The sequence below is a fragment of the Mercenaria mercenaria genome, chromosome 1 (genome assembly GCF_021730395.1).
Source record: "Mercenaria mercenaria strain notata chromosome 1, MADL_Memer_1, whole genome shotgun sequence".
Classification (NCBI taxonomy): domain Eukaryota; kingdom Metazoa; phylum Mollusca; class Bivalvia; order Venerida; family Veneridae; genus Mercenaria; species Mercenaria mercenaria.
The window spans coordinates 26,384,570-26,408,929 of record NC_069361.1 but is presented as its reverse complement, the minus strand read 5'-3'; the positions used below and the strand labels follow the sequence as shown (position 1 = coordinate 26,408,929).

At 36.5% G+C, this 24,360-nt stretch overlaps 1 protein-coding gene across 3 annotated transcripts in view; it reads right to left on the bottom strand.

Annotated features, from left to right (window-relative positions):
- Positions 1-24,360, bottom strand: part of LOC123543336 (serine/threonine-protein phosphatase 2A regulatory subunit B'' subunit gamma-like) — a 64,294-nt gene that overhangs the window by 18,305 nt on the left and 21,629 nt on the right. Inside the window, exons 1-11 of one of the 3 annotated variants that reach the window (XM_045329424.2) lie at positions 23,269-23,452; positions 14,090-14,211; positions 13,550-13,654; positions 12,102-12,214; positions 11,255-11,423; positions 7,718-7,762; positions 5,222-5,365; positions 3,998-4,134; positions 2,870-2,945; positions 2,346-2,483; positions 733-765 (exon numbers count right to left, since the gene is read on the bottom strand). In XM_045329424.2, the coding sequence (XP_045185359.1) occupies positions 733-765; positions 2,346-2,483; positions 2,870-2,945; positions 3,998-4,134; positions 5,222-5,365; positions 7,718-7,762; positions 11,255-11,423; positions 12,102-12,214; positions 13,550-13,654; positions 14,090-14,211; positions 23,269-23,353 (1,167 nt within the window). In that variant the 5' untranslated portion in view covers positions 23,354-23,452. Of the gene's footprint in view, positions 1-732; positions 766-2,345; positions 2,484-2,869; positions 2,946-3,997; positions 4,135-5,221; positions 5,366-7,717; positions 7,763-11,254; positions 11,424-12,101; positions 12,215-13,549; positions 13,655-14,089; positions 14,212-23,268; positions 23,453-24,360 lie in introns of those variants that run through there. The other 2 variants (XM_053542697.1, XM_045329439.2) reach the window with 2 other exon arrangements.

The window sequence follows — 24,360 nt, the reverse complement described above, 5'->3', positions numbered from 1 at the left end:
CATCAGTATTCCAAGTTATGGTCCGGATGGCTCCATCATGTATTCCAAGTTATGGTCCGGACAGCTTCATCATGTATTCCAAGTTATGGTCCAGATAGCTCCATCATGTATTCCAAGTTATGGTACGGATGACTTCATCATGTATTCCAAGTTATTGTCCGGATGGCTTCATCATGTATTCCACTTGTAGGTTACAGATTTTATTCATGATGTATTTCTGGATTCCATGTCAAGCTCAAACATTTATTAAGCAGCATGGGTTCCAGATAGATTCATCATACATTACTTGTCATGTCAATAGGGACTCCTTAATCATGTAAAAAGTTTCATGACAGGATACCATGTACTTGCACAGCTATCACAGGATCTACTTTTTCTGACTGACTGACTGCCAGGGGCAAACCAGAACTCCACTTAACAGGTACTGATACAGGACTAAGAAAACAATAATCTTTGCTTTCAGATTTACTACAAGTTCTGTTTTTGCCTGATGTCAGCTAACATGGACAACAGAGATACTCAACACCCACTTGTTCTGTGTCACCTTACAGGTATAACACTGCAACAACACCTGACACTTATTTGTACATAAAGCTTCAGAAAGATCATTATGATGTTATTGTTTTAGTTCCTTCTCCATTATAGAAGGTTAATAAAAAGTTTGATGTATTATTTACAATGAAGCAGAATTTTTGAAGTATGTTAGCTTCAGGAGTTGCCATGTATACTTACAGGTATCTCGGCGGCGTATTTTTTGATGACACCCTAATAATTTCATTAAACTCATGTTATAATAGTCACACAGTTTTACATATAGGATGTTGATGTAACTATTCTATTCTATTTGCGCTTTAATAACTAAAAAATGTCTATATTCAACTTTAATGAAAAAAGTTACTTGATCATAACTGTTTCAATTCACAAACTGAAGAAAATTCAAGCATTGTTGATTAATTTCGAAAAAAAAAGAACAATATCAAAATATTTATATGACATTGTCATACACAGCAATATTTAGATACGATAACCTATTATATTTTAAGAAGAATTTGAGTTACATAAGGAATATTTTCGATGTACACTACCTAATTGCTAATGTAAACCTTTTTATTTGCTTCAGTGCACCTTTTGAATATTTAAATAAGCATAATTATTAACATTTTTAAAGTTTTTCGTATAGAAGTATGTAATTTATGCTTATTCAAGAGAATTAATTCTTAATCAGTAGAACAGTTACAGTACACTAATTAGCAGTTTTCTCCTTTATTCAATATGCATAATTACAGTTTAGCTAGTTTTATTTTCTATTTTTAGCTCTAGTGGCCCAAGTGCCCAATTTGAACAAATCTGGAAGAGCACCATATAATTATGCTACAGACAAACTTTAATGCAGATCCATTTAGCTGTTCATGAGAAGAAGACTTTTAAATGTATTTCTATTTTTAGCTCTAGCCGCCCCTAAATGGCCCCATTTGAACAAACTTAGGAGAGGACCATATAATGATGCTACAGACCAAGTTTGATGAAGATCCATCAAGGGGTTCATGATAAGATGTTGTTTAAAGGTATTTCTATTTTCAGCTCTAGAGGCACCTAAAAGGGGCCAAGTGCCCCAATTTGAACAAATTTGGGAGAGAACCTTATAATGATGCTACAGACAAAATTTGATGAATATCTATCAAGTATTTGTTTAAAGGTTTTTCTATTTTCAGCTCTAGCAGCCCCTAAAAGGGGCCAAGTGCCCCCATTTGAACAAACTTGTTAGAGAACCCCGCCAGGATTGTATAGATTCTGACCAGTAGTTTCAGAGAAGATGTTTACATGTATGTGAAAATGTGGACGATGGACGACTGACGATCCACCTTTACTAATAGCTCACCCTGAACCTTTGGTTCAGGTGAGCTAAAAATGAGTATAATAAATTCTCCTTAAATGAATGTACTTGGCAAAACACCTTTACTACTCATCAGGCTAAAGCCCTAAGCCAAGTCAATTATCTACAGAGGTGCATACATTCTTTCAGCCACCAAAGCCATTTAGTAACATCCAAGTAATACATACCTAAAATGTTGTCAGATAATGTTTTATACTGGATTACCAAAATGTCACTCCAATGGCATTTTTAATTTCAAATCAAAAAAACTTTGAACACTGTTACTTAATAAAGTTTAACCACAGAAATGTCTACATAATTCAGAGTTGGATGGAAGTGCGAATGATACAGTTCAAGCTGATGCCTCTAAACTGTATTTGTTGTATATAAAAGTAATACAATAAAATTAAGTGAATCATAGACTAGTCTACTTTCAGTTTAAGTACTGAAATGTATAATTTTGACAACTCACCCTGAAGAAGTAGTTAAGAGAGAAAACATTAAGGTGGCCACGTTGTTGAACATCAAGTATACGAAACAAGTAGCGTAAAGCTTCTGGTTCTTTCCGGTTTTCCAGTGCTAACACAAAGTCCAGGTATGTTTTATAATCCTGTAATTAAAATTGGAAATTGTCCATTACATATAAAACCACAAAAGAACTAATACTAGATTATGAAAGATGTTTTCCTCTTTTATAAGCAAAATAACGCAAGTTACACGAAATTTGCCCTTCACAGAGGTTAACAGGAAGCAAGGAAGCTGATTTTAGTAATCTGTTTTCTATTCAGCAATACAGATCCCTGTCAATTTATTTATATCTGTCTCGTTTGTTACTGAAATGGTAATTACTCCCAAACGTTTTGATACTGTGAGCCGAATGAATTTATCTAAAAAATTAGGCTGACCGCCACTGGCATATATATTTGTATATTAGGCTATACTTCAGCACAATATTCCACTTGTAATGAAATGATAAAATTAGAAACAGGTTTTTACCATTTCCCCTTCATATGTGAGGCATTCTTGGAACACTCTATCTAGAAACACATCTGTTAATGTACCTGTACCATACCTGGAAATAATTTTTTACAATCTAAATTGAACAGATAGAACAATAAGAGCTGTTGGAAGACAGCAATGCTTGTCAACAGCCTTGTCACTAAAGGAAGTTAAATGAATGAAAAGAAAAGTCAAAAAGGGGCAAAACTTTGTAAAAATGCAAAATACATTGTAGATGGAACCTTTGCCATGCAAGTCAGACTATCACAGTGAACAAAATCTGTCAAGTTTTAAACCAGTTCAATTAGTAGATACTGAGGGTGAGTGCAATAGCTGTACCTATTCTTCCAGTATTTAAGCTAAAAAATCCCCTATACATATCTTCTTTTCAAGGAAGACCACAGATACCCATTTGGACATTATTACAGGTAAACCAGAGAGCACATAGAAACAGTTTGATACTTCTCAAGCCAATACCACAGTATTATGCAGCAATGTTTAACAAAATATTCTCAAAAGTTTGATTATGATCTTCATAAAAGAGTTAGTTACAACATTTATTAATATTCACATATTAACCATACAGCCAAAGAGCTGAAAAGACAACATTCTGTTCTTTCCTGGCAAGCTCCTCTTTACTCAACATTCTTAAAACATCTACATTTACCTAGCCCGTATTCAAACTATGATCTTTATCAAGATACAGATATTGCTCAGGCAAATGGAGCTCTACACTTACCTGGCAAGTTCCTATGCAACATTCCATGATTTTATATAGATACACAATGTCATGTTGCCCGCACACCTTGAAAGCTGAAGATTTACCTTAAAAGTTCCTCTTTACTCAACATTCTATTATTTCATCGCCCATACACTTTTACCTGGCAAGTTCCTCTTCACTTAATATTCCAATATTATCTTTCTCAAGATCTGGATATTACCAATACACCCCCAAGAGCTTTAGATTTACCAAAATTCCATTATGAACTTTATCTAGATTTAGATATTGCCCATACAACCCAAAAGCTGAAGATTTATCTAGCAAGTCCCTCTTTACTCCACATTCCATTATGATTTTATCTAGATTTAAATACTGCCCATACATCAAGACAGTTTTAAATTTACCTGGCAAGTTCCTCTTTACTCAACATTCCATTATGATCTTTATCTAGATTAAGATATTGCCCATACACCCTAAGAGCTGATGGAGCTGAAAACCAGTTGGACTCCTGCATCTCTTTTGACAAATCTTCATCCCTGAGCTGGGAAACAGAAAAAAATCATATTTAGTACAAGGTCACTTATAACACAAGTTCACTTTATACATTATTTCCTATTCTTACATGCTTGTTTCTCTTAAAACACGCATACGCTAAAATGACATCACGTTAATAGGCAATGCCATCAACGTGTTTGTTTTGACCAAGAAAGCACTTGTATATTTTATCTTCCGTTTTATAGGATAATCGAAATAATTCATAGCAATAATTCACTCCAGCCATGCCATCGTGAAATTATTCCGCAGATGTATAACCTCTTTTTCATATATTAATAATGTTAAAACACAATTTTTCTATAAATTATTTCTTAATAAAGCATTATCACGTCACATGGCAAAACAGTGGAATGACCTTAAATGCACATCTTGGCATATTTTTACAAATGTGTCTGCACCTAAGCAAAAACACTGGCTGGATGACTTTCTTATATTAGAATCTAAGTAGGGCCTTTATACACAAGGGTAAAAGGGCAAGTTGTTTGTAGTAAGTGGCCTAAACCACTGCACCAGATGCCCCTTTACTAGTTACTGTTTTCAGCATTATGTTTAAGGAATATATAGTCATACTCCCAATTCAGAGGTAATGATTCAATTCCCAGTGTGAAAGAAATTTGACTGCAGAGACTAAAATACCCTAACAATAGACCAGTATGGTCAGAAATCTATAAAACTGTCATGAAGCATAGTTAAACTAGAGCTGTTATTGAGAAATGCGCATGTCTCCCACAACTGCCTAATCATCTACATTGGCATTTCTTCTCCATTATGTATCTGAGTCAACCATGCACCAAGACCTGTATCACTGGCATCAGTATTTTCGGTAATTCAAGGGCTGTAATTCCGAAGTGCCTGGGACGATTTGGCTGAGTATCGAACTTGGCCGAGGACTTATTGGCAAACTTATTTTGTTCAAGTTTGGTGAAGATCGGATGAGAACTATTCGACTTTGAGCGCGGACAAGATTTGTGACAGACTGACAGAAACAAATCAATATATCGCCCACCACAGTGGTGCGGGAGACATATTAACTTAAAAAAAAAATCTTTAAAACTGAGGTCAAACAAACTTACTTCTAACAAATCATCTAGAAAACTACATGCTAGTATATCCTGGATTTTGATTTTCCCTTTTCTCATTGGATCTAGAAAGAAGAAGAACTTCCGAACTGCTGTACACACATAGAATGAGTAAAATGACTTCTCTAATCCATTCAACTGTAATGAGAAAGGAAAAATGTTGCAGTTATTCTTAGTTTGCTTTATCAACTAACTGTTTTCTAGTTTTCTACAAATTAACATGATCAGTTTCAACTTTCAATATTGTAAATACTGTACATTACAAAGTATGGCTTGCATTATCACAAAAATCCTATAGAAACATCAGTCCTGTGAACATTATTCACTGTATAATTTTGTTATCAACTTTATTAATATTTACTGTAATTTGATAATCTAATGTAATTGTTTATAAGACAGGTGAAAAGAAAAGAAGCTGCGAAATTTTAGCCTATAAAAAAAGAAAAGAAAATCATTCCATTGCATGCTTTTGTGGCAAACCAGGAAAATTAACAGAAATATTACATGCATTGAAAATTGTTGTTTTTTTTTTCATTTTCTGGCATCAATTTAAGGTAATAAAGAAAACTGCATTGTCACATTAGGCTGAAAAATATACCCACTGTTTATCATTAATGGACTAATTAATAGAAAATGGTAAGAACTTAATCCTTCTATATATCTTCTACCTTCTGATGAAAGGATACAATTTTAGCAAAGATATATTTAAAACACTTAGACAAAATTATGCCAATGTATGCAATCCTAAAACTTTTGGTTAGCTATGATAACACATTCTGACCAATGTAGGCAAAGCAAGCACAGTAGATACCAGGTTATCCATATAGTAAGTCCAAGACACAGCTCAATTAATGAATTTTCATGCTATAATATATCTAAGTATTTGTTGGATTTCAACCTTATTTTAGTCATATTAAATCAGCCAGTTATAACTAAGCTAAACCAGTGTCTATAGATTCTGTACCAGTACTAACTTGTCCTTAGGCAGTTACCTAACCAGTGTTGCTGGATTTTAATACCAGAACGCAACAGTTACTGTCCTCTAGTACTTATGTTTCTGTATTCAGTACCAGTATTCATGTGTCATCCTCATTTAACCTTGATTTTTTTTATACCAGTACTCACTTGTCTACCAGCAGTAACCTAAACAATATTGCTGAATTTTGTATCAGCACTAACAAAAAAGTAACTGACAGCATCTTTGCATAAAAGAGAGGTGAGCTGAGGAGTTCAAAGTCTACAGCGGGCTCTCTCAAACTGTCATAGAAAACATTTGCCTTTCCCAGGAATCAAACTTGCAGTCTCTCAGTTTATACTCTTATGGTCTATGTACCGAGATAGTACAGTATAGTTAAATATAGTGAGTGTACAGTTAAATATAACACACATTTAGAACAGTATTTGACCTGAATCACAATAAATGGGAGACAGTACACAGACACCAGAAACACATACTTTAGGTTCTTTTCAAATGTTCTGACAGAGCTTATCATAAAAGAAAGTGAAGTAAAAACAAACTGCCATCTGGCATTGAATTTACCATACATAGAAAGGTGAATGCCAAGGTAACATGTATCAGCCAAGGTCTTTGGAATAGAACATTCAAATAGCACATGCTATAGGCACAATGCAAATTCTTACCTGACGATAAATCTAATATAATTATCAATTATGAAATAATACTATAACTTAAGATAAATATTGATCAACATTGCAAATGCTATGAAACATTTTCAGTACTTTTGGTGCTATCCTCCAGCAAAAGGAAGACAGAATGATGAAACTGAAGTCAGGCAGAAAAGGCATAATAATTATGCTATGCTTTGATATGTGAATAATTATGGAACTGTTCTGATCTGGTTCTGTCATGTCTGGACAGCCAACAATACATACTCTAAATCTAAAAGCTTGACCATGACAAACTCATATGCATGTTTCAACCAGTATAGGTTACAGATTAAATAGAATACTTTTTCTCCCTTTACTCTTTTTTTTTTAATTATTTTTTTTCTAGAAGGTGAGGACATTGTTGAACATTAAGGGATCACTTGCACTGGTATGATTTTACATGTTGTAACTTGCACAAAAATACAAGAGGAAGCTTAAAAGAATCAACAAAAGACTGAAAACACACAAAAACACAAAGAACAATACTGTATTTATAAACCAAAGTTAGCTAGGGTTTCAAAAGTCCCATGGACTCGCTCTGAAAATGAAAAAGTAGCCTAACAGCATTTTTAGGAGCCCCTAGGCCTCTTACTTCTGAAACACTGGATTAGCACTATCTTAAAAAAGATTCCGTAGAACTGTGTTGTGTCACTTAGAATTTTCCACACCGCCATGTGGAAAACAACAATTTATGCATAAAATAACATTTAAACTTTTCCCTGTCCAAAGTTTGATTATAATACTTCTACACATGATGACAAGTAATATGCTATGTCAATATTCTCACACATATGTAATGATGTTCAGAAACTAGACACATACCTGTGGGAGGGTGGGGATGAGTTCTAAAATGTAGTTTTCTAAATCCTGTAACAGAAAAACAAACATATCAAACTCTTCATCAAATTTTTCAAATCTTTGAATATTAGTTTGGAATTGTTTTTTTTTCATATTTGGTGGAACTAGTGCATCTCATAAGAGAATCTGCAGTAAGTAAATCCATTGACTGAAAGTAAATTATCAAGGAGAAAAAAACAACAGAAAACAACAGAAAAGATGATGAGGTCGTATATTGCTGCTTAAACTACACCTTTTTACCTTGCTTCTAACCAAGCTTGGTGCAAATCAAACCAGCTGTTGTGGAGATGTTGTCTGTTAATTGTTTTTCCTTTCTAATTTTTAGCTCTGTTGCTCTGCACTAGGTGCAATAAAGCAGAACCAGTTGAACACACTCGATAAAGATCCACAAAAAGATGCTACTGACCAAATTTGGTGATAATCTACCAAGGAGAAACAGTCTTTTACATGTTTATGATTTTCTGTTTAAGCAGCACTAAAATGCAGCTAAGTGGCACCATATGAACAAACTGGAGAAAGGTCCTTGTAAGGGTTCTTCGGACTAAGCTTTGTGAAATTCGATGATGCAGTTCTGAGCAGAAGTCATATAAAGGTTTTCCTATTTTTAGCTCAGCCAGGCCTAAATGCAGTAAAACAGAACCAATGAAATGTCATCAATTCATGCTACAGACCAAGTTCAGTAACAAGAGGGCCAAGATGGCCCTAGGTCGCTCACCTAAGAAACACTCCATAACAGTGTAAAACATGTTTGACCTAGTGATTTCATAGAAACAAATATTCTGACCAATTTTCATTAAGACTGGACCAAAAAATTGGTCTCTTGCGATAAAACAAGCATTTTCTTAGATATGACTTAGTTTTTGACCCTAGATGACCCATGTTCAAACTCGACCTAGACTTTATCAAGGCAATCATTCTGACCAAAATTCATGAAGATCAACTGAAAAATACAGCCTCTATCACATACAGAAGTTTTTTCTTTGATTTGACCAAGTGACCTAGTTTTTGACCTCAGATGACCCATATTCAAATTCGACCTAGATTTCATTAAGGCAATCAACCTGACCAAATTTCATAAAAATCAGTTGAAAAAAACAGTCTCTATCGCATACACAAGATTTTTCTTTAATTTGACCTAGTGACCTAGTTTTTGACCTCAGATAACCCATATTCAAAATCGACCTAGATTTCATCAAGGCAATCACTCTGACCAAATTTCATGAAGATCAATTGAAAAATACATCCTCTATTGCATACACAATGTTTTTCTTCGATTTGACCTAGTGACCTAGTTTTTGACCCCAGATGACCCATTTTCGAACTCGGCCTAGATTTTATCAAGGTAATCATTCTGGCTAAATTTCATGAAGATCAGATGAAAAATACAGCCTCTATTGCATACACAAGGTTTTTCTTTGATTTGACCTAGTGACCTAGTTTTTGACCCGAGATGACCCATTTTCGAACTTGGTCTAAATTTCATCAAGGTAATCATTCTGACCAAAATTCATGAAGATCAATTGAAAAATACAGCCTCTATCGCATACACAAGGTTTTTACGTGATATGACCTAGTGACCTAGTTTTTGACCCCAGATGACCCATTTTCGAACTCGGCCTAGATTTCATCAAGGTAATCATTCTGACCAAAATTCATGAAGATCAATTGAAAAATACCGCCTCTATCGCATACACAAGGTTTTTCTTTGATTTGACCTAGTGACCTAGTTTCTGACCCGAGATGACCCATTTTCGAACTCGGCCTAGATTTCATCAAGGTTATCATTCTGGCCAATATTCATGAAGAAGAATTGAAAAATACAGCCTCTATCGCATACACAAGGTTTTTCTTTGATTTGACCTAGTGACCTAGTTTTTAACCCGAGATGACCCATTTTCGAACTCGGCCTAGATTTCATCAAGGTTATCATTCTGACCAATATTCATGAAGATTAATTGAAAAATACCGCCTCTATCGCATACACAAGGTTTTTCTTTGATTTGACCTAGTGACCTAGTTTTTCACCCACGATGACCCATTTTCGAACTCGGCCTAGATTTCATCAAAGTTATCATTCTGACTAATATTCATGAAGATTAAATGAAAAATACAGCCTCTATCGCATACACAAGGTTTTTCTTTGATTTGACCTAGTGACCTAGTTTTTGCCCCGAGATGACCCATTTTCGAACTCGGCCTAGATTTCATCAAGGTTATCATTCTGACCAATATTCATGAAGATTAATTGAAAAATACCGCCTCTATCGCATACACAAGGTTTTTCTTTGATTTGACCTAGTGACCTAGTTTTTGACCCGAGATGACCCATTTTCGAACTTGGCCTAGATTTCATCAAGGTTATCATTCTGACCAATATTCATGAAGATTAATTGAAAAATACAGCCTCTATCGCATACACAAGCTAAATGTTGACAGACGACGGACGACAGACGACAGACGACAGACGACGGACGACGGACGCCGGACATCGAGCGATTAGAAAAACTCACCTGAGCATTGCTCAGGTGAGCTAAAAATTCAAATCCCTTAAGTGGTTTATGAAAAGAAGATATGAGCCGTTCCATGGGAAAACCAACATAGTGGGTATGCGACCAGCATGGATCCAGACCAGCCTGCGCATCCGCGCAGTCTGGTCAGGCTCCATGCTGTTCGCTAACAGTTTCTCCAATTCCAATAGGCTTTAAAAGCGAACAGCATGGAGCCTGACCAGACTGCGCGGATGCGCAGGCTGGTCTGGATCCATGCTGGTCGCATACCCACTATGTTGGTTTTCTCATGGCATGGCTCATATGTTACGATTTTGTTCTACTTTTAGCTTTGGATGTCCCTACAACTATAACAAACCCAGTAACTACCTGAATGTCGGCATGCTGAGACACTGCATTGAGAGTGTATAGTATACAGCCTGAATGTCGGCATGCTGAGACACTGCATTGAGAGTGTATAGTATACAGCCTGAATGTCGGCATGCTGAGACACTGCATTGAGAGTGTATAGTATACAGCCTGAATGTCGGCATGCTGAGACACTGCATTGAGAGTGTATAGTATACAGCCTGAATGTCGGCATGCTGAGACACTGCATTGAGAGTGTATAGTATACAGTAATTTAACAGTACCAATGCAAGAAGATTGTTGCTTTTATTATAAAATTTCCAGTAAATATACCTTGTCTAAGCTGTATAAAATAATCAACATTTATAAAGGAAGCACCAAACAGTATTTTTTAATTTGAAAAGTTTAATAAATCTGTTAACCATTACCATGCTGGGCACAATAGATTCTGTCTTTGCGACCAGTGTAGATCATGATCAGCCTGCACGTCTGTGCAATTTGATTAAGATCTGCACTGTTCGCTTTCAGTCAGCATCTTTTTGGTAAGGATCCCTTTTAACAGTTAATGGTACAGTCCAATTATTGGATGGACAAGTTCATTATAGAAATTTATCAGGGTAAGGGTTAAAACCCAATAAAAACTTACTGATTCTTTGAGGTATCCTTGTCCAGCTACATCGTACAGAGACAGTCCTATACGAGTCTGGTGTAACCACACTTTGCGCATCACGTAATTGAAGAACTGCATTATGGATATCCGACCATATGGGTCTGTTTGTAGTAACTTAGTGAACACACTGGATTTGAAGAACTGCCTGTAAATAGAACAACACTGGAAACATTGCAACAACTCTAGAAAGAGAGAAACCCAGAAGGAAAAGTGATTTCTTTGTATTTAAAGATGAGTACTTCAGCTACCTGCTCAGGGTCCAAGTGGAGCGGAACAATCAGCTGTTGACGAGGTGGTTTTAAGTTATACCTCCAAAAGTAAACCTCTTGTATCCGTCTGTGACATCAAGTTCTTCAGATATTTTTTAAAATCGACTGCATTTTTCATGACATTTTGAGACAAAGTGGGATAACTTTGGTACATTGCATAGGATAGAAAACACCTTTTATAAAACTTTATGAAATATTTATTGGCGAATAAGTTATAAATAATTACATGCATCTAACCAAATTGCTTTTTTCTACCTAAAGTGAAATTCTACCTAAAAGATACCCATAAGCATGCTGGTAACTTACTTTCTACATTTTAAGTGTATCTTTTCCTATGCAAGATGGTTTCCTTGTTAAAGACCCATCTTAATCCGTGAAGAAATCAACATACATGTAAGTAATATAATCAGTGCATAGTTACAGAGTAAGAGTTTCATGACAAAGCTTATATAGTTATTACAAGATTGAGATACCTTGTAGTGGTTGTTGTTGTTTACAATACAACATTTCAAGCTTGTTTTACTACATTATGCTCTTATTCAATTACAACTTACTGGCATTTAGGACCAGCCTCTGAAGCTACTTTCTGAAAGTCCTCGAAGTTGATCATCTGGTCTTCCCCTACCAGTGGTGGTGTATGATACTGGTCCAGTAAAAACCAAAGACGCTGAAAATTATATAAAATAATTCTGTTCTTTTCATAAACACAAATGATTTTGATGAATGGCATATTCACGGATCAGACACAAAATGGAACCTTATAAAACATGTTACTCATCAGTGTGATCTTGGCTTTGTCATATGTTTTTTAAATAAAACATATAACTTTTGGTTCAGATGCTCTATCAACCTTGAAGCTATGAGCCTTGTCCTTGCAGCACACATGTCTTCCCATTCATTTGATTGAGGCAGCAAAGTTTTGATTAATATTTTCAAAATTTTTAAATGCATGCAACAAGTCTTTAAGATCACAGACAGCATGAATAATTGACCTGCAAGTGGTAAACCTGGGTTTTAGCAAAAAAATATTTTGCTTTTTGTGAATATCTTTATGGTTTTAATGTTTTGCATTGTTTTGAGGACAATGACTTAGACAGCATCTTAATACGCAACTGTATAATTCAAGTTAGCACAAGACAGTTCCACAAAAATCAGTTCAGTCCTAAAAACTAGTATGACATCACAATTAAAATTGTAAATGTGACAAATGTTTGTTAACATTATCTACCTGAAGTTAGAATTATAAAAGACAAATTGTTAGTGCCAACAATCAGAAAATCACTGGCATTCATGACAGTCATGATCCGTATTCCGTATCCCCTACTTCACCAACCAATTAACTACTTGGCACCATTAGCACATAATTAAGTTCTATCTGACCCCCATCTGGTATTGCATTTCTTGGTGACAAATAAATCAGGGGAAAATGCTCTGAGTACTCTTTTTCAAAGGAAATGGCTTTTTGCAGGCTTGCTTTTGAAAAAAATGTCTCTGGTCATCTGAGTGCAAATGCGGTGTCAAGATGTTTAAGAGTTTAAATTTTATGAAAGGAAGCAAAGAACTCTAAAAAAAAAACACCCTCTCAATATTGTGAAATCTGCCATTAGCCTAACTGTTTACATGATGATGAAAATATTCTGGACAGTAATTCACTAACATTTAATAAATTATTAGGACTATTTCTTACAACTTCTGGTAAATGGTCATAAAAATCAAAGTAGTGAGATTTAAATACAGTTTTGAAGAATTTATTAATTTAATCACATTGAGGTTAATGTACCGCTTATCAGATTATGTCCGATTAATTGCATCAGTTGTCTTATCCTCTCAATTTGATGTATGATATAACCAATTTGCCCATCACTACAAATTACTGCTTATGCATTGTAACGGTGCTGCCATTTAAAGCTTTCTTTATGGTTAAAAACTTCCCTCCTTTTTATGCAAGATCCACCAAGTTCAAGTACATCCTGTAGAACCACATACACTAACAAAGCCTTACCTGTAACTCGTCATTATCAAGTAGCTCTCGACTTCTCCTCTGCAAGAACACAGCTCTCGATTCCTCTCTCAACTTCAACAGGAGAGGTTCCTCTTCTGATGGCAGCTGAAAACAATCAGATCTCTACCTCAACAAATTTTATTTATAATAATCTCATAATCTTCTTTTAGGCAATCAGCATCATCTACCAAAGTTTTACTGACTAACTTTCCTATAAAGTAACAACTGTAACTATAGTAATTTTTTACAAATATTCAATATGTCACTTTCAGCTCACTGCTTTCTAAGTAACTGCTTGTTTTATATCCTTTCCATTGATCTAAAAAATTATTGATATCATTTGTGTTTTAAGAAAGTTTAAGCCATTAGAAAAACATCACTGTTTACAAAAAAATGGACGCTCGGCATCGGCCCACCCGATCTTTGTCTTATCAGATCTAAAAATAAAAAATACAATGGATTTGTACACAAACACGATCTCTCCTATAGCCATGGAAATTTGATTATCTCTGAAACCTAAAACTGTATTTTATTTCTTACTTTATCATATAGCCGTGGAAGTTTGACATGATGATGATTGTTATCTGTTCCTTTCCATTCATGATACATCTCTGTGAACATCTGCATTTCCTCAGCCTTTGCCTGTTCCTCAGGGACTTTATCTGAAAATTTAGATGCGACAGTGCACTGCTTGTATTTTGGCTCTTTATGGATGAACAATATATTTTCTGTTAGATTTTTTATGCATGCATTGTACCCATGGGTTTTTTAAAAGTTGCGTGCAAGCAGGAAGGTCTAATACGGGGAGTAGACAGTCCGTATAAATCAATACATTTATCTGTATTATGCTGTTGTCCATACCTGTAAATATCGACTAGTCGTTAGCGATCGATATTTTGTTTTCGCCACTATCGATTAGCGTGTAATTAGCATATTACCTCATGTTAATCATGGAGCTATAACACCTTTGTTCACAGGGTTTACCAGTCACATGTTGTGGCGATAATTAGATGATCAGAGATTGATCTAAAGGGATTCTGAAGGAAAAACAGCATGCGACTGCATGTGGTGATATGCTTAATTATTATGAATTAACTCAAGCTCACTTCCCTGAAGAAATATTTTACCACGTAACTTCAAACCCTTATCAAAGGACCGATATTTGTTGGGATTTGAATAAATACAAGAGTTGTCACAGGAGACAGCGCGCTCGACTATTTCGATGCTGGATAGTGAAACTGGGCACATCTGAGGAAACTAGAGCTGTCACTGGAGTGTTTAATGACTCTAATTGTGGATGAAGATATTGCACAATAGCCTGAGTCTATGTCAAAAATATCAACTTAAAGTAAAAAGAGAGGTAAAGATAAAATGTATCAAAACACTATATAAGTATATCCTAAGCAAAAAGGGGCATAATTCATTAAATATTGGAACCAGAGTTATGCACCTTGTGTCATATGTTGTGGGTGATGATGTTGAACAATTATTTTAAGTTTGAATCAAATCCATTCAGTAATAACAGAGACAAAGTGAAAGTGCATCAAAACTTTAACCTAAAATTCTAAGTAAAAAGGGGGCATAATTAATGAAAAATTGGTGCCAGAGTTATGCACCTTGTGTCATATGGTGTGGGTGATGATGTTGAACAGTTATTTTAAGTCTGAATCAAATCCATTCAGTAATAACAGAGACAGACTGAAAGTGCATCAAAACTTTAACCTAAAATTCTAAGTAAAAAGGGGGAATAATTAATGAAAAATTGGTACCAGAGTTATGCACCTTGCATCATATGGTGTGGGTGATGATGTTGAACAACTATTTTAAGTTTGAATCAAATCCATTCAGTAATAAAAGAAACAGAGTGAAAGTGCATCAAAACTTTAACTTAAAATTCTAAGTAAAAAGGGGAAATAATTCATGAAAAATTGGTCCCAGAGTTATGCACCTTGTGTCATATGATAAGGGTAATGATGTTGAACATTTGTTTAAGACTGAATCAGATCCATTCAGTAATAACAGAGATAGAGTGAAAGTGCACCAAAACTTTAACCTGAAATTCTAAGTAAAAAGGGGAATAATTCATGAAAAATTGTGCCAGAGATACGCATCTTGTGTCATATGATGTGGGTGATGATGCTGAACAACCAATTTAAGTTTGAATCAAATCCATTCAGTAATAACAGAGACAGAGTGAAAGTGCACCAAAACTTTAACCTGAAATTCTAAGTAAAAAGGGGGAATAATTCATGAAAAAATGGTGCCAGAGTTATGCATCTTGTGTCATATGATGTGAGTGATGATGTTGAAAAACTATTTTAGGTTTGAATCAAATCCATTTAGTAATAACAGAGATAGAGTGAAAGTGCATCAAAACTTTAACCTGAAAATCTAAGTGAAAAGGGGGGATTATTCGTGAAATATTGGTGCCAGAGTTATGGCCCTTATGTCAGATGATGTGGATGATGATGAGGAATAAGTATTTCAAGTTTGAATCAAATCCATCAAGTAATTACAGAGAAAAGTTGAAAAAAGAGAAAGTGTAAAAAAACTTTAACCAAGGTGGGGACGCGGAAAGACGCCAACGCCGACGCCGGGGCGAGTAGGATAGCTCTCCTTATACTTTGTATAGTCGAGCTAAAAATGGAAAAAACAGAAAGCTGACACTTTTCTTAATCTTGCAGAGCCATAATTATAATTATTGTTATAATGTCAGATTTCTACATACAGAAACAAACATTTTTCTTGAAAGCAGAGAATGTTTCAAACGAAATTCCTGTATAAACTCCAAAAATTAGTTTAATTACTTTAAACGTAAAACTGATGTGTGAAAAATACAATGTATTTTTTTTTAAAAGGCCGACAATGAAGTTCCATATTTAGTATTCCGAACTTTTAGATAAAACTGCAGAAAATCATCTACAAAATGTAGGTTTAACACACATTTAAATGGTGAAGAACAAAGCAATATCATTAACAAATATTTTCAGGCAACAGTTTACAGTTTCGACTTGCCATTTTCATTAAAAAATGTCCTTATATTATTGTTCTAAATACCCTGTATCAACAAGGCAAATATTATGTAAAAAACAACATCTTTCTCTCTGGGTAAGACACGCCTAGATTTAGCCATTTTCTCAGGGCGAAATATAACATAATGTAAATATTTTCTATTAAAAACAGATGCTGGCAACAATTTCATGGCAGAACTTTTTTCTACAAACAAGAGGGCCATGAAGGCCCTGTATCGCTCACCTGACCTATTGACCTAAAGATCATCAAGATCAACATTCTGACCAAGTTTCATTAAGATATGGTCATAAATGTAGCCTCTAAAGTGTTAACTAGCTTTTCCTTTGATTTGACCCGGTGACCTAGTTTTTGCCCCCACATGACCCAGATTCGAACTTGACCTAAAGATCATCAAGATTAACATTCTGATTAAGTTTCATGAAGATACAGTCATAAATCTGGCCTCTAGAGTCTTAACAAGCTTTTCCTTTGATTTGACCTAGTGACCTAGTTTTTTAACACACCTGACCCAGATTTAAACTTGACCTATAGATCATCAAGATTAACATTCTGACCAAGTTTCATTAAGATATGGTCATAAATGTGGCCTCTAAAGTGTTAACTAACTATTCCTTTTATTTCACCCCCGTGACCTAGTTTTTGACCCGACATGACCCAGATTCGAACTTGACCTAAAGACCATCAAGTTTAACATTCTGACTAAGTTTCATGAAGATATAGTCAAAAATGTGGCCTCTAGAGTGTTAACAAGCTTTTCCTTTGATATGACCTAGTGACCTAGTTTTTGACTCCATCTGACCCAGATTTAAACTTGACCTAAAGATTATCAAGATTAACATTCTGACCAAGTTTCATTAAGATATGGTCATAAACGTGGCCTCTACAGTGTTAATTAGCTTTTCCTTTGATTTGACCCGGTGACCTAGTTTTTGACCCGACATGACCCAGATTCAAAATTGCCCTAAAGATCATCAAGTTTAACATTCTGACTAAGTTTCATGAAGATATAGTCATAAATGTGGCCTCTAGAGTGTTAACAAGCTTTTCCTTTGATATGACCTAGTGACCTAGTTTTTGACCCCACCTAACCCAGATTTGAACTTGAGCTATAGATCATCAAGATTTGACCAAGTTTCATTAAGGTATGGTCATAATTGTGGCCTCTAGTGTAAACTAGCTTTTCATTTGATTGGGCTTGGTGACCTAGTTTTTTAGCCTACATGACCCAGATTCAAACTGGACCTTAAGATCATCAATATTAACAATCTGACCAAGTTTCATGAAGATACAGTCATAAATGCGGCTTCAACAGTGTTAACAAGCTTTTCCTTTGATTTGACCTGGTGACCTAGTTTATGATCCCAGATAACCAAATATCGAAATCGTCCAAGATTTTATTAAGGGTAACATTCTGACCAAGTTTCATTAAGATTGGGCCAAAAATGTGACCTCTAGAGTGTTAACAAGCTTTTTCTTTGATTTGACCTGGTGACCTAGTTTTTGACCCCAGATGACCCAATATCGAACTCGTCCAAGATTTTATTGAGGGTAACATCCTGACCAAGTTTCATTAAGATTGGGCCAAAATTGTGACCTCTAGAGTGTTAACAAGCTTTTCCTTTGATTTGACCTGATGACCTAGTTTTTTACCCCAGATGACTTAATATCGAACTCATCCAAGATTTTATTGAGGGTAACATTCTGACCAAGTTTCATTAAGATTGGGCCAAAAATGTGACCTCTAGAGTGTTAACAGTCAAATTGTTGACGACGGACGGACGAACGGACGGACGGACGACGCCGGACACCGGACACAGGGTGATCACTAAAGCTCACCTTTGAGCACTTCGTGCTCAGGTGAGCTAAAAATTCAACAAATGCTTTCCCAGATTTTCACTGAAAGGACGAGTTAAACTGTAAAGCGTAAGTGTGAGTAATAGCAGAATAACCTACGACATATGCTTCGATTAAAAAAAAAATTGAACCCAAATGGTGCTTTTTTAAGTATACCATATGCAAAAAAAACCACAACATGTATTTCATTACTTCTACATTTTCACATATATATATATACACACATATAATCATATAACCATCAATATATCATATACACTACACATATGTCCTTCCACTTCTTTTATAAGTATTTTCGAACAACACATATGTCCTTCCACTTCTTTTGTACTAACACTAATAACACACAGGCATTTTTTTTTCATATAAGTGTATGTCTTTGGCACTGTGCCATTCCTTTACTGCACCACTGAAATTAAAGCCATTCAATTTTTATCCCTGCATGGACACCATGAGTAAGGCATTAAGTACTTTCATGCTCACTGGTGAATGGTGGGTGGTCTTTACACATTCAACTGCTGAAACCTCTCTCACAATCTGAAAGTACAAAAAAAGTATTTGTTATTTTCCCAGAGCAAGGATAACCAAGGATGGATTTATATTGTAAAAGTTCCTAAGATTTGACATTTATCTTGTGTTCTTCTGCACAATGAATTGCAACAGTATTTCTGTTAAATATTTGTGGGTGTTAACAACACCATTGCAACTTTTTTACACACACAAGCAAGTTCTGTATTTCAAGTTTAACTATGTATTTTACTGCAAGCAGAAAGTTTCAGAAAGAACATAAATACACACCAGCTGTGGAGGTTGGTAGAAGCAGTCCAACTGTAGCAACTTTGCTCAGGTTTGGGTGAGACTAGGACAGATTACCAACAATCCACTCCATGGTGCTCAAAGTGTTCATCTGTGGTAAGGGTGGCTTTCGCCTGTGCCCATTCAACATTCAATAACCTCTTGGTCTTCTTCAAGGGAGAAGTGTGATGAAAGAGCCTGAAATGAAACATAAGTTACAATGACATGTTTCAATGACTTGACAAAATGAATCATAACTTTTTTGTTGTTGATAAGTTTCTTGTTTTTTTTCTACAAAATTCTTTGGACCATACATGATGCATTGCTGTAAATATATTCAGTAAATAAATAAATCAATGTTTATTTAGCATACAAATATTGACTTCCTAATACAGCAGAAGAGAATTCATTCATCCCTTTTACCACCTAGCCCGGTTCTTTACGTGAGAAAGTAGGCAGTTGCTTATTTGGAACTGGTCTTTCTCAGGAACGATGGTTAGGTAACCTGCCCTAAATTTTGTTATTCCACTGAAACTTGTATCATTTGGTTTTTTCATGTTTACTTTGAGAGATACAAAAGCAAAGTGAAACAAAAAATATCATAGTAGATAAAGTTTAATATTTAGAAATTAACAGCACCTTAAACAATGGTAATTAAACATCCTCGAAAAAGTTTGCTTCAGTTCATCCGGAACAATGATTTCAAACTTCAGTCAAAGAATCACTGGTCATTTTAATACAGTTGCCTTTCTCTGCTAATTATTACCCGATAACAATTAACTTACCCATGCATGCCGCCACCAACTGTTATCGAATTTCTTTGCATAGACTAATTATAATCCTTAACTAATTATAATTCAATCACTCCTCTTCCAACTAACAGCAAACATGTGAAAACACAGACTTTCATCAACACGTGTCGTATTTAAACCTTTATCAGTACACGGTAAACAGCTAGCTACACTGTGTATAATACTATTCATAAACTACCCCGGTCGATATTTACCTGAGGTATCTCACGGGGATGAAATCGCTTACTGATATACTGGCAGTAAGAGGCCGCGCTAATAATTGAGGCACCGCGCAGGATATTTAAGCGCTGCGGGAAGCTGTATTTCATGTTTTAAGCGCCGCGGTAGCGCGGCACCTTATGTGGCTGGGGAAGGGCCTGGCATAAACTAAGATAAATGCTGCATTCCAGTCCCCGGATCAGTTGTTCCAGGTGCAAGTGACTTTTATGTGTGAATTAGGCGGATTTTGGCGTGAATGGGAATGCTGTAGTGGTTCGTTTCATCAGAGATTCGTAAAAGTAAATAAATAAATCTACAAAATAAATTATAATTCAAGAATGACTTTGTCCGGAGCATTTCTTCTTCATACATGGAAGGATTTTGATGTAACTTGGCACAAATGTTCACCACTATGAGGCACTACCCTTATTTTTAGAATTATGTCCCTTTGTTGTTACTATAAATAGATTATATTGTAACTTTTTTATTACTAGCCGTAGGGAAAAATCGAGACCACTTTTCTGTGGTACAACATGCATGTTACATCCAATTTTTAGGTGTATTTTAACCTATATTTTTTTTTTTTTTTTTTTTTTTTTTTTTTTTTTAAAGGATTAATTTCCCCTTGTTGTTTATAATATAAATAACTTATATGATACCTTTTTTATACTTGGCCAGAAAAAAATCCATAATGAAAACAACTGTAGGTTTTTATATATGCAAATTTTAATCCAAGTGTTTTGTTATAACATATTGTACAATATTGTTTTTACATCATTAACAGATATCAGTTCGTTATGTTTTACTGCAGTAGAGAAAATTAGGTGCCTTCCAGTAGGGGACTTTGTATTGCATGGCATTACTTCATTCACTTGTTTTCTATGGATTACACATTTGGCATAATTAATTTAATCTATATACTGGGAGCTGAGCCACTGAAGGGGAGTGGCCCTGGGTCTTTTAAAACAGGTTACCCAGGGGGATGTTCTTTTCAGGGAGGTTGTCCCAGGTGAGTGTTTTTCGGGAAAATTCCTTTCACAGGTCGTCCATGGGGGTCTTTTGAGACGGCTTGTCCTGGGCAGGTGTTTCAAAATACCTTCCAATTATGGTGTGTGTGTGGGGTGGGGGTGGGGGGCGTCTTTTGAGACAGCTTGTACAGGGGGTGTTTTACAGTAAAAATGCCTTCAATAGGTTTGTGGGGGGGGGGGGGGGGGGGGGGGTACTTGTCAGAGACCCCCTGTGTCCAAGGGGGTCTCTGAAGACAACTTGTCCAGGGGGGTGCTTTTCAGGAAAAATGCCTTCCATAGTTTGTCCAGGGGGGTCTTTCAGAGGGGGGTATTTTTCAGAGAAAATGCGTTCCATAGGTTGTCCAGGGGGTGTCTGTCCAGGGGGGTCTCTGGAGACAGCTTGTCCAGGGGGGTGTTTTTCAGAGAAAATGCCATCCATACTGCAGTAGAACTTGTCCAGGGGGTGTCTGTCCAGGGGGTGTTTTGAGATGGCTTGTCCCGGGGGGTGTTTAGAGACGGCTTGTCCAGGGGGGTGTTTTTTAAGAAAAAATGCCTTCCATAGGTTGTCCAGGGGGTAGGGGGGGGGGGGGGTCTCTGAAGACAACTTGTCCAGGGGTGTGTTTTTCAGGAAAAATGCCTTCCATAGGTTGTCCAGGGGGGGTCTTTCGAGACAGCTTGTCCAGGGGGTTATTTTTCAGAGAAAATGCCTTCCATAGGTTGTCCAGGGGGTGTCTGTCCAGGGGGGTCTCTGGAGACAGCTTGTCCAGGGGGGTGTTTTTCAGAGAAAATGCCTTCCATACTGCTGTAGAACTTGTCAAGGGGGTGTCTGTCCAGGGGGGTGTTTTGAGACGGCTTGTCCAGGGGAGTGTTTTTCAGAAAAAATGCCTTCCGTAGGTTGTCCAGGGGGTGTCTGTCCAGGGGGGTGTTTTGAGACGGCTTGTCCAGGGGGGTGTTTTTCAGAAAAAATGCCTTCCATAGGTTGTCCAGGGGGTGTCTGTCTAGGGGTGGTCTCTGAAGACAACTTGTCCAGGGGGGTGTTTTTCAGGAAAATTTTCCATAGGTTGTCCAGGGGGGTCTGTCCAGTGGGGTCTTTTGAGACAGCTTGTCCAGGGGGGTATTTTTCAGAAAAAATGCCTTCCATAGGTTGTCTGTCTAGGGGGCTGTTTTGAGACGGCTTGTCCAGGGGGGTGTTTTTCAGGAAAAATGCCTTCCATAGGTTGTCCAGGGGGTGTCTGTCCAGGGGGGTGTTTTGAGACGGCTTGTCCAGGGGGGTGTTTTTCAGAAAAAATGCCTTCCATAGGTTGTCCAGGGGGGTCTTTTGAGACAGCTTGTCCAGGGGGGTATTTTCAGAAAAAATGCCTTCCATAGGTTGTCTGTCTAGGGGGCTGTTTTGAGACGGCTTGTCCAGGGGGGTGTTTTTCAGGAAAAATGCCTTCCATAGGTTGTCCAGGGGGTGTCTGTCCAGGGGGGTGTTTTGAGACGGCTTGTCCAGGGGGGTGTTTTTCAGAAAAAATGCCTTCCATAGGTTGTCCAGGGGGTGTCTGTCCAGGGGGGTGTATTGAGAGGGCTTGTCCAGGGGGGTGTTTTTCAGAAAAAATGCCTTCCATAGGTTGTCCAGGGGGTGTCTGTCCAGGGGGTCTTTTGAAATGGCTTGTCCAGGGGGGTGTTTTTCTGGAAAAATGCCTTCCATAGGTTGTCCAGGGGGTACACTGTGTAATAATTTCTTTGTCCAGCGGGGTGTTTTCCCTACTTATGCTTGTCCAAGGGGGGTGTTTTAGGGGTGTGTCCAAGGGGGGTATTTGGGGGTTGAAATGCCTTCCATAGGGGGGGTGCGGATATTTTCTGGAATAGCCCAATGCAATTTCTTAGCTATTATGATATGTTCTATTCGCCTCCCCGCATAAAATGATGTTGACAGATCAGGGTAAGGCTATTTTCCATAGGGCAAACGAACCACTGTGGCCATAGTCGACCATCACACTGTCACACAGAAACAACGATAACGACATATTTTTCTTACTCTTCTTCTTTTCCACATATTTCTTTAAAGATTTCTTCCATTCCATCGTAACTACTGACTTTTTGTGCCTATCTTTAAATGTCATTTTAACCTTCAAACTATCAAGCTATGAAACATTTTAAATATTTTCAGAAAACTTCATGTCGAGATTTGTTTACATCCACCATCTTGATTTTTCCCTCGATTTTGTTACGAAACTGCTGATTGGATGAAATATATTTTAGGCAATACACCACAATAATTTTTTAATCCAACGAGATACTCAAGTCTCAACATGCCCTAGCAAAATACTATTTATTTTCCGTTGTTAAAACATACCTTTGCATAATTGTTTCTATGTGTGTTGGCCGTCTAACTTTCGTAAAAAAACTTGGAATCAGTGTTGTTATGTTTTCTGGTCCTTTGGGATCATGTCGGTAAAAAGGCTAGCTATACATCTCATTGTTTAGTTAATTTTGCAGTTTGTGTGTTTGACTGAATATACATTTTCTGCAGCAAACATGATCCATGCTTTTCTTTTTTTTGTATTCAGTATTGACAATATTCTGCAAGAAAATGTAAGTTACATGCAGACATTTAAAATAGGTCCTGATGTGTGCTGCAGTCATTGGAAATATAGATAAAGAACAAAGAGGTATAGCTATTAAGTGTGTCATAACCTTTAACAAGAACAATAATTGAATACATTTTACTAAAATACGATTTGCAATAGCATATAAATCTATATCGTAACAACACTTCCACATAGCATATGTATATCAATATTATGTCAGGATACGAGTTTTATGACCCAAGGAAAGTGCGTACGCCTTCTGTATCTAGAACAATGCAATGGGTCCAATGGCTAAGGTTGCTATGGCTCGGACTAGATAACAAACTATGTAGAATGTCCTTAGTTAAAACGTAAAGCTGGTGAGACAGTATACAGTACCACATATATATTCTTTTTTTCTCTCTAGCTACCTCGCCTGAATGATTCGTGTACCAATGATTCAAAAATGATTTCAATAATGAGCTAGATCTGCAGGGGCTCTCTCCAAACAAAGCCTCTGGCCAAGATGAACTCTCACCAAGAGTTCTAAAAGAGCTACA